We start from the raw sequence: 12100 nt of genomic DNA on the forward strand, positions 1-12100 counted from the left end.
AAAAACTTGAGAATCATTCAAACCTAGCTGCCACAGGGAAACATACCTGTACTGTGTAATGAAATGAAGTAAAAATTCACGAACAATAATAGAAATTTGGAGTTTGGAAGGCTTAACGATATGATGACTAAAAACGTTTGTATATTTCAGTTTATTTAATTAAAATATACAGATTTGAAACGTGATCACACATTTGTTCGAGTTCGCCTCCTTCGACCTATTCTTAACCTGAGATAAACCACTATAAATTTTTTGTCGCTCACTATAGGTTTCCGTGTCGTGATAAATTTAATTTCTCCCGTCGGCTCTCAGAAAATACTTGGTTTCCTTTCACGTCCTATAATAACGAATATTTAAATCTACAAGCGCAACCAGGCAGATATCTTCTCCGTTCTTTACTAGCCGTCCTCTCTTCTATAATATAATAACATTTTCCTCGTGTATATAAATAAACGCTAGCAAAGATTTCTTTCCTTCGAATTCATCTCCTATGAGCATAGTAATCTACAGTTTACACGTATATTGATCATTCAAGATGAATACGTGTTTTCTCTCTCACATATGTATGTATATATACGCGTCTATATATATTTATATATTTACATACATATTTATATATTTATATGTATATACAGTGCTACCTGTATCGCATGCACCAAGAAGAGGTTTCTTATGAGAAATGTACTTATACGGTAATATATTTACTCTATGAAGACACGTAACACTGATTTCCTATTAAAATTAGTTAAATACATTCACTTCGGTTACTTCTGTGTGTTGCAACAGTGAAAAAGGTGTGTTGATCTTCTTGGTCCATGGTATGTGAATACACTTTATACATATACATATATATATATATATATACATTTGAATGGTAACTATGTAGGCACGTTTCGATATTTCTTTATTATACTTTGTTTTCTCTACTCTTTGATATAACTTATATATTCGTTCTTTTCTGCCACTGTCTACAATGAAACGTAAAAATGTAAAAATATCGATAAACTCATATAAATGTACGCCCTTTGTAGTTCGCCGTGTTCCCGCCACATTTTCAAATAATCCCGCGGTCACAGTAAATTCTTTCGCCGCCAATGTTGTTTTCAAGCAGTTCTAAAATCAACCAATCGTAACCTTAAAATTTATAGTCGAAACTCTCAGCAACATTGTTGTAGCTATTCAAAAACACACGAGTTGGAATCTGTGTATGTATATATCTAAAAACATTAACACAAAATAAAAAGAAAAAAAAAAAAAACTGAAATATGTGAATGTGAATTTACTGTCGCGGTCTGATTATTCGTATTATTTCTAGTACACATTTAACTAAACACATTCGGCCTAAATTTGTCTCTCTTGAAGTACATTTCGCACCACAGTGCCGGGGCTAACTCGCGAACTTTAAATTATCTTAAAGTAATACCACAAGTTCAAGACTCGTCTTACTAAAGGAAACAAAAAACGAAATAGGAGAGAAAAATAAGAAAAATCAATAAGTAAAGCGAATTCCTACTTAACAACTTACGCACTGATTATCGAACCTCAACGTTTTGATCACCGTTTTCTTTTTTTTTTTTTTAGCGAATACTTATTGTACATCCATAAACAGACGAATTTGTCATTTATTCAATTTGATTAATTGAATTCTTTAAATTGTTCTAAATATAAATCTAAACTTTGTATCGCATAATAGACAGTCGTTTTATTGCTTCGTACCGCGAGGTCGCTATTCAAGATTCTTCTGCCATAGTTTAAATGATTAATTAAATGCTTACAATGATAGTAAATTATGATCAGCTATTGCCAAGTCGTATATATATGTGTATATATAGCGAAGGACCTACTTGGACTTTGTGCTGTCTTTGTATAAAGTTACATATAAAAAATTTCATGACTCTGTATGAACCTTCAATAGCCACCCTGTACAGAGCCAAAGCAGATCAGTGATTTTACGTACCTACACACTAAATATGTCAACTCTTAATCTTACTGTAAGCAAGTTATCATATATATTTTTTCACTTAACGACTCGTTTAATTCCCTTAAAAGTCAGTTCCTCATAGAAAACTGCAACGCTTAGAGGAATCATTGGGAAAATGATAAATTTCTACAAATATACATATGCGCTTTATCTCTCTCTCAGATACAGCCACTCTTTTTCCTTCCTACCTCTCTGATTATCACATGTTTTTATACATATGTTCATGTACTTTCGTAAATTTTCTTTTTTTTCGTGATTAACACTTCGATAAGCTAGTTAAACATTAGAAAGCATAAAACAAAATGGAAGTCTTTAAACTTTAGCTGTTTCTGTCAAACAGACGTCATTCAAGAAAGTGACAGTTGGCATTCGATGATAAATACTTGCTCCAATTAATAGTTTTGATTCAGGTCGACTGTACTCTAACTCTACTACCACTGATTTAAAAATCAAAACTGTAACTACGATGCCTGAATAACACAGGCATGTTTATGTCCCGAAAAATTTAGACGCTGCGGACAACAGTAAAACATTAAAGTGCGTGAAAACCATTTTAATATAGTCAACATACAATGTTTATTGGTGTCGATATTATTGCTAACCACTATTCAGGACGTGAATGTTTGTAAATATGAAAAATATCGATTGTTCACACCCGTAGAGTGTCATGGAAGCTATAAAACACAATCGTATCAACAACAAACTGTTGCCCCTGCATAATATTTTCATATACATATCTTAACACCATTAAAATCGAACACTTCCCGACTAGTGATTGAAAACTGTCTTAAAACAGCCTAACGAGAAAAACATTTATTTAATTCACCAAATGCAAACCCAGATTTCACAGATACGTCTGGACGATTTTGTTGGTACAAAAAAAGGTTTTTGTGCTTGTTTCGCGATAAAATGCAAACAATACAGACGAAAGGGAAAAATAAACAATATCATAACTAGCGTATCTTTCGCGGAGATAGAAAGCAATATGCGGCAAATAAAAACAATAAGGGTAAGAGATAATACCCTGTACAGAAACAACATATTTAACACGTGTTATCCTACCTCATTTCCCAAGGCGCTTAATGCGAGATCGCGTGCTTAGTGACCTAGCGCTCGGATTATACGGCGATTTTACTCGTTTCGCCATTCCGGAACTGGCGTTACATCCTGTACTCGTCGGACTAATGGTAGAGCAGGTCCCGTTCGCAGTATTGCTACTACTTTGTTTAATACTGGACGACAAGGAGGTCGATCGTACTTTACTCGGCTGTAGATATCCATTGTTGCCGGACTGCTTCAGTTTACTCGGCAACGAGAGTCGATTCTGTTGTTTCACCAGACTGTACTGGTGTATGTCCACGTTACGCGACCGTAATGTTTTTACAGGTGTAGCAGCAATGGTGTCTGACCTGAAATTACATGCATAATAAAATCGATCATGTAAACGAATATACGATTCCGTGGAAAAATCGCAAATTTCCGAAAATCGGTCGTGCCCGATTTGGCTGAAATATTGCAAGCACCTTCATTTTACATAAAAACAATGTTTGCGAAAACGATTTCTGGCTACTCGAAAGTTAAGACCTAAAATTTTTTTTAAAAACATTTTACTATACAGGTTTTAGTCAACTTTTTGTTCATTAAAAAGTTATTCAGATAATAATGACATCTTTTTTCTCGAACTGTCCTCTAAGCTACTCCGATCCAAGTATAATATTGCATCGGTAACGCAGGGAGTGACATTACAGTAATAAAAAATTTTTTCGCAAAATCTGGGTCTTCATTTTCGAATCACAAGAAATCCTTCTCGCGAATTTTGTTTTTATCTAAAAGGTAGCTATTCTCAGACTTTCAATCAAATCGAGACATCGAAGTTTTCAAAATTACAGGGACTGACGCTGGAATGGGTAAACATTTTTCTGAAAATTTTTGGCCTTAACTTCCGAGTCGCCAAAAAATCCTTCTCGCAAACGTTGTTTTATGTAAAATGAAGGTATTTCTAAAATTTCAGCCAAATCGGGCATGACCGGTTTTTGGAAATACAGCCGGAGACATTGTTCTAGGCGGATAAGTACCTGAGCCAACGTTGCGGTACGGTTGTGCTATCAGAAGAACCGATAATGGACATTGTTCGATTTATCCTCCTCTCGGTGCAACCGTTCGGCCGATTACTCCTTCCCTGGTCCCACTCCCTCGCGCCAAGACTAGCTGCCCACAGTTGCTTCAACAGACCCTTGATAGAAGGTCTTCGAATAGCCTTCACCGGCGTGACTTTCTTCCCCAAGTTCCTTTGGAACGTGTTCAACGGAGAGAGCCTCTCCTGAATAGGCATCGCGGTAGCATTCCCAGGGGAACGGGAAATACTGGACTCCGTGGTGGGCCAACTTAGGCTACCGGTAGCATCCTTTGTGGTCTGGTTCGCTGGATCGTTTTCGTCGACGGGATTCGGTCGGTCCTCCGATCGCGTTTTTCTCTTCATACAAGGTTCTTGTAACATGCATGCCTCTTCAACCGTACTAACTACACTTTGCGATATTGCACTATGTCTACGTTTAGTACCGACAGCACTATCGGTCGTTTTACTCGTCGAGTTTGTAACACCTTTGTCCACTGTGTTCCCTGTCACGGGCACTTTAGCGTTACGCGACTTGAACCTCAAATTTGCGTACATTTTCGTCTCTAACGAGGCCGGCTCCGCCAGGCTGTTTCGCGAATGCGCGCTCAAACTGTGCCTTCTTTGCCTCGCGTTCCTGTCTTCTGTTCTTGAGGCGGCGAACAAAGTCTGCTGTTTGTGACGCGATCCATTCAAGACGTTACCCGTTGCTTCGTTCTCATTAGTAGCTGCGTTTTCGAATTCAATCCCGTTGCTCTTCTCTGCGGTACTATCAACGTGAGTTGGAGAACATACATTTTTGGAGTCATCGGATAATGCACTTTGGTATATCACATTCGAAACGTCAGCCTGATTGGTTTCGTTCGTCGCTACCTCAGGCGACTGTACTGTTGAAGTAGCTTGTTGAAACGGGGTATCAACTGCGTCTGATTGTTTCTCTGCTGCATCTGTCTGTTCTTGGTTAAGTTTGTCGATATTCTCCGGCGGAGTTGTTTCTAATTCGTTATTATCTATATCGAAATTCTTTTCTATTATTTCGTGGGATATTGTTTCTGTCGTTCCAACGTTCTCTTCTGAAACTGCGTTCTGCATATTCGTGTGCATTAGTAGCTCATCGGATGACTGGTGACTTATGTCAAGGTTCTCTAGAAAACTCTCTTCATGCACGACTTTCTCTGATCTTGGTTCCTCTTTGTTTTCCTCAATTACGTTGTAGAATTCGGGTCTTTGGACATCGATGTTGTGAGTTATCACCGGAGTAGGTCTTGCTACGGTCGGAAAGACTGGATTGTAAGTAGGTTTCTCCATGTTTTCGGCACAAAGTGCAGTTGCAGGTGTATGTACATTGTCGTATGCCATACCACGTTCTTTCTGACTTAATAGAACCTTTTAAAATAACGAGATTTATTTATTATTAAAAATGTGACGACTTTTTCCAGTTGATACTTCGCCAACACCTTCTTTAAATAACGAACAAAGATAATTGAAAGTTACATACCTCACTTCGAGATGGTCCAGGTGGATCTAACATCAGTGTCACAACACTTGTGTTGTCTGCACGTAATCTCTTCAGCGACCACCTTTCTAACGCTCTATCTACTAGGCTTTTTGAAGGATTAATCCACAGTTGGACATTATCGGATTGCTGTTAAAACACAACACTGATCGTATTACATGTTTAAACAATGAATCTAAGAACTTTTAAGACTTGTCTTAACATACCCCATTACAAGTTTGTTGGGAAGCAATCAGATGTTTCTCATTGTGTCTATCCGCAGCCTGAACAATGGCCACTGCAGCTTGCGGCGTCAGCATATTCCATAATCCGTCTGATCCAAAAATAAGGCAACGGTGTGTTTCAACATCAATTTTAACCACTGTAACGTCTGGCTCAGGAGAGACAACAAATGTATTTAACTCAGAATTGTAACTCCACAGATCACCTATAAAACAAAGAGGATGTTAACCGATAAACAACATCCAGAAAAATTGAGAATTCTTCTATATCTCAACCGAAAGCTTACCTAAAGACCTGGCAACAGCAAGAAACGGAATTTCATCTATGTGGGTTGATCTTCTAACTGGTCCCTTGTGTCCTATACGAGGTCTATTCCATACCACCCTTGGGACACCAGATTTACTAACTACTTTACCACCAGATTCTCGTATCCTCATCATTTCGGGCCCGCTTTCAGGCTTGTGATCCTTGGTCAACGGCTTGGCTCTCCACTGTGGATCACCATCCACTTGATACCCCAATATAATGGCAGAGTCGCCGACATGACCCATATAAATCTTTCCCTTGCGAACGAATGCTATGCTAGCAGTGGTCCCAGCGGTAGACGGTAATCCGGACGCAGTTCTTGGCCACTTGTCTATTGCAAAAGTAGATTCCCATAAATACAATGGATCCATCGAGACGAATCCCGTGGAATCGTTCTCTGAACATTCTCGATTACATAAGCAACGCCTCTACGATAAAATACCAGAGAATAAAGAATCTTTTCTTTCAACTCTACTTTTTCCTCCGAATTCAAACTTTCAGGTTAGCTCGGATTACATAACCTAAATTCTAACCTAATCAGGTACGGAGGTGGTGGGGGAAATACGCGGGACAATGACAGAAACTGTCGAGGGAAGCATCGATACGGTGTGTTTCGTCGTGGGTAAGGTACGGGACAGGGTTCAGAACGAGGTGGAATCGAGAGGAAGGATCCGCGAGGGACAGAACGGAACAGGAAGTGGCCTGCTGAACGAGCTAGTCGCGCTTACCAAGCTCCCGCCACATCGCGTAGTGCGTGTTCACGTATCCGTCTCGGATCGCGCGTAACACGTCCTCGTCGCGATCCGACCAGAAGTTCTTTTGCTTCACGATCACATTCATCAGGTGTTCCTTGGCGTATGCAGCGGCCTCGCAGCCCCCGTGCCCGTCGAATATACCGAAGAACGCGTACTCGAGATCCTTGTCGTCCGGTGTCGGCTGAAACGCCACGCTGAACATGTCCTCCATGTACTTACGACCGCCCTGATTACAGTGTCCGGTCACTCTTAGGTTAACCCCAATACTCAACGGCATGATTGGACCGCGGGATCACGCCGGTGATATACGGGACACGCACGATGATACCGGGCACAACCGAAGGAGAGTCCGCAGTCGTTCGTCTCGCGTTCTCTCTTAGTTTACTACTACGCAATGGCAACGCGCGACACGTACGCGGCGGGAACGGAAGCCTCGTATTTACTGGGCAGGTCCGCGTTTAGCTTGAGGGACGCACACACACTCGAACGGATCATGGCCCCCACACACGGCACAATGACGTTACTGCGCGCAGCGCAACACCGACGAAGGGGGGGAAGGGAGCGTCGTTCCCCCCTTCCCCTCCGCCGCGTGATTTCACCGTCACTGCGCGCGCGCACCACGGACCGAGCGGCGGCGACGACGACGACGACGACGACGAAACGATTCTCGAGAATCTTCACAACGGAAGATTTTCGAGCGGCGCGGTGTAAGGCCTCCTTCACACTACCGCCTCTATATTCCTCGAGCGGCGCGCACGGTTGCCTCGGCGAAATTCTTTGATCCACACGTCAAATGCTTTTCGATCTAGGGTAAACCAACCAGTGAATGATCGAATTGTTGAATTTCTGGACTTTGAGATTAATACGTGAATGTATTTATTTGTAACAAAACAGTTGTTGAAATTGCAATTATATTTATTTTTCTTGAAATTTTTTAATAGTAATTACTTATTCTTATCGTAGTTCTTAAATAATTATTTATTAAGTGCAAAACGTGCAAAAGTACAGTAAATGACTGCTTCATTTTGTGAAATATTTTTAATAAGAATTGTACTTATTACTGTTTCCTTAATACGCTAAATTACAAATATGGAATATTAAAAGTGCAACAACGCTCCATTTATAAACATTTAATGGTTTTTAAATTTGTAATTGACATTTCTTGCATAATGGTTATTAACTGGTATGCAGTCAATTATTGGTTAGTTTACACGCGAAAATACGGTTGAATTCGAGGTTTTTCAATAATATCGAGTTACCGATTGAAATGAATTTTAACACTAGAACTACCGACGATAAACGCATACTTGCTTCGATCGGTGGATAAATGTGAAAAACTTTTGAAACTTTATAAATTTAGAAATTGACTAATTTCTTCACTTTCATATCGTAATAAAAGGCGCAAAAGATCTGACAAAATGTATTGTCATAACATTTTAATGATCGTTGTATATTGTTATGTATTGACAAGTCATTTTGACTTGCTTGGTAGTTCTAGTGTCAAAGATACCATCGTTTACTGTTAACCCGCCAAAAAAGCGAATGCCGTTGATTTGGAGATTTTTTGTCTGGTGAAAGTAAATCTTGTTGAAGGATAACCGTTTGAACGTTCGAAGATTCGTACTTGAAACCAACATTTTTAAATTTGGTTGCAACGTGCATGTATTGGGGAATAACATGGGTACAGGTGGTTAGATGGAACGTGTTCTCCGTGGAGTATTTTGGGATACTAAGTAGTTGTCATATATCATTTATTTGAAATAAAAAAATTATAGATTCATATATAGTAGATTAAAAATCTAGTATGAGTGCTTTTTATATTTCCTTCTAAACTTTTTTGCAATTAAAAAGTGAGTATCCCTGACTGTTAAGAAATCGGCCTGACATTAAATTTATCAGACAATTTCAAGTTGGATGTTGTATTAGGTTATCGCGCACAAAGTGACGGTTTTTTTAAACGATACCTGATATCGTATTAAATTTTCAATAATTTTAGTGGTTAATCGTACGTAACGGATAAAGAAAGAATAATAAATAATAAGTACAGGCGATATAAATAACGTAAATGACAAAGAGTAATTAAATTAAGCAGTATGTAAATAATTATTTAAATAATATGAAACTATGGGTCTAAGTTCATAATGGCCGGGTTCGCAAAGGCCAATGGAAGACTTGTTCGGACATGTCGATGATTCATCGGATCAGACGTCTCAGTCAGCTGTGGGACAGCGATGAGCAAGCAAGCATGTGTAGTTATAAGATTTTTATCATTTGTTAGAATGTGTGCATGTTTATGCTACTTCATATTTTCATAGAACAATCCATAAAACCCGGAACATGAAGAAACTGATGTCATTTTATTAAAAGTAACATTAAAAAATGTTTCCCAATCTTTAATGAACTTTTATCTTATTGTTGTCTGCACTTTCGTGTATTATAAACTCATATAGTCCACAGTCTACTTATCGTACTTGTCTAAAAAATTATTACAGTGTAAACCGAAGGTATTTTGTAAAAAATTATATTTTTCATTGAATGTGTAAACAAGAAATAAATGTTATTTTTCTTTAATAATTAGTTATAATTTATAGTGAGAGGTATAAATGCATAATTTGTATTTCTGTTTAAATTAACCATATTCATGGGTGTTTGAATTCAAAATTTTCAATTTTATTGTAAAAAATTATTATTTCGTCAGTATTATATTTATTATGTAAAAGAAGTGAAAAAAAGACATAGAAAACAATTTTACTCCGAAAATTTTTGTTATTTTTCACTTCTTTCACTGTCTCCACTATGAAAATACTGAACTGTTTGAAAATGCTATGAAATCATCAATTCTAAATGGATTCTAATCAGTATGGATTTTTTTAGCGCCTGAACCAATTTCCATGAAAAAGAGAAAAGGCTAATGAAATGGCGTTACTCGAAAGGAACAATTTATGGATAGTATCGTTCGAAGTCTTGTAACCTCATCAATATTACACATTTTTTAATACAATCGTGTACATACATTCCACATACACCATAGTATAAAAAAATACAAGAAACAATTCAATTGCTCCAATTCCTTAAGGCAGGAATACTCATAAGGGTAGTGTGTACGCTCCAAATATTCCCGTCATTTAACTGTCATATAAGCGTCAGTGTGAAAGGGGCTTAACACGTTTCGCTATGCCTTTTTTCCCACCCCTAAACGTCTCTACCAGCAAAATTGTACGTTATTTAAATTAAATTTTATATAAATTATTTTAACAACTTAAACAAAGAATGTATATTATTCTAGAATTCGAAAATCGAGAAGCTTTAGATTTTTTAAATGGTTGCTTCATTTGACACAAATTTATTTGACAATTCGTTATAATTATTTATTTTTAACGGCAGGGTTAAGTAACTAGCCTTGCTAAACTATATTTGTAGGTGGATGAATATCAAAAATTTTTATTTACATCGCACAATAATGTTACTGCATCAACGCTCCAAGTTGTAAATTATAAATAACACATTATTTCAAAATGACGAATTAAAAATAACTTAATTCTAGGTTAAGTCAAATGAACAACATTATGCAAAAAATTTGAATTGTTCAGGCGTCATGATGCCGAATGAATTTGAATCGATTCGCGCGCAGAAAGTTCCACGTGGGAGTATCAATAATGTGTTGCCTATGTGTTCGTTCGGATAGGCGGTGAAAACGTTCCTCGAGCGCATGTATTTTCAACGGCAACTATTTTAGTTGGTTCTATTTTCATGAAACGAGCAGTCCTACGGTCCATCGGCCTGATCGTTCGATTCGATTTCTCGCGAAGTTCGAGGTTAATCGGAAAGCCCCGCGAAATTTCCGAAAATCCAGCCCGTAAACAGCGATAGGGTAACGTTACCTCTCGGTTATATTACGCTCACGGACGTACAACCACAGGGGAATACCGTATCGTGTGCCCCTTACGTTCCCAACCAACCTAACCCCACCACTGTGGAAACTTTTACCCCGCCCCCTGCCCCCCTGGACCCCTGACAACAGGCAGCCGATCAACGCTGCTGCTATTCATACCGCGCATCTCGGCTCACGCAGTTCGCTGCGTTGCCACGTCCTCTACGCCACTTTCAGCCTGAACTTTCTTGTCCAGCTCTCGGTTCGATCTCACCTTCGTGAAATTCTTCTCGTAACCGGTGTATCCGTTCGATCGCCATTTCGATATTAAACTTTGAAATATTCAATATACTGTTTCATTTCCTAATAATATTTCTTATAAAATTCATAATAACGGTGTACAGTTAGGATTTTCATTGAAATAGTTACTGGACCGTGAAACGTCCCGTTTTTAGATTTAAGTTTCCCTCTTCGTTTGAATCATTATTCGGACATTAAATGCCCTGTGACCGTTGCCAAGTATGATTTAAATATTACGTGTATGCTTATTAGTAACGATGATGAGTATTTTATTTCAGTTTGGCTCACGCGGAAATATCGTTCGAGGAAGTGTATACGCGGACGTGAGTAGCGTCAAGAGGAAAGCAAACATTCTGTTTTGTCAGCCGATGCAGTTATCTCTTTCCAAGGAGCAAAACACATGGGGCACGTGTTTGAACTTGTTCGAGCCGGCGATCCGGCAACGCCGCGGGACCCCGTTCAAAATAGCACTCCCAGCTGGCGGCTTTCTTAATAATCCGATAGGGTTCGAACACGAATCGCTCGGTTTGTCGGGAACGTGGATTAGATTCGAGTCGATCAAAATGTTTTCGACGATTAGATTTAATCCACGAAAATCGCGAGCAGAGAATTTTTTTCCGCGATTCTTGAAGGCAAATCTCCCGATACGGTCGATATGTGTCATCGATTGCATCATCTCCCCGAAAAAGATGGCTGTCCCTTTCCGCTTACAGTTATTGGTGACTACGCGAGTCAACCGTTGAGCTATTTCCGCGACATCTTTAGTGTACTCAATTGTTGCAAAACGATTCTTGGAATTGTAAATTCCGAAGATCCTAATTATTCGGTGATCGAATTTTAATTAAAATTAAGGAGAATAATAAAATTCAGAATTCGAAGTTTAAAAATGTTTCTAACGGTTCGGAATAGTAGTCTATCCGCCATCTATCGTCAAATTAATAAAATTGATCTGAGATGCACGTATGTATTCATAATTGAAGGTACGTGATAAAGGACCGAAATGAAATTCGAAATCAATATTATGAGGATTTGATCG

General features: G+C 38.5%; 1 protein-coding gene across 1 annotated transcript; it reads right to left on the reverse strand.

Annotated features, from left to right (window-relative positions):
* Positions 1-2129: 2129 nt before the first annotated feature.
* On the reverse strand, positions 2130-7395 carry LOC107185613 (protein phosphatase 1D). The gene is made up of 6 exons (XM_015573339.1): positions 6867-7395; positions 6119-6469; positions 5817-6037; positions 5593-5739; positions 4057-5480; positions 2130-3390 (listed from the first exon to the last, which is right to left on the reverse strand). Exons 1-6 carry the CDS (start codon positions 7168-7170, stop codon positions 3045-3047), a joined length of 2793 nt encoding a protein of 930 aa, XP_015428825.1. The 5' UTR covers positions 7171-7395; the 3' UTR covers positions 2130-3044.
* Between the last annotated feature and the right edge of the window lie 4705 nt (positions 7396-12100).

Source organism: Dufourea novaeangliae, unplaced genomic scaffold (assembly GCF_001272555.1).
Source record: "Dufourea novaeangliae isolate 0120121106 unplaced genomic scaffold, ASM127255v1 scaffold48, whole genome shotgun sequence".
NCBI lineage: Eukaryota > Metazoa > Arthropoda > Insecta > Hymenoptera > Halictidae > Dufourea > Dufourea novaeangliae.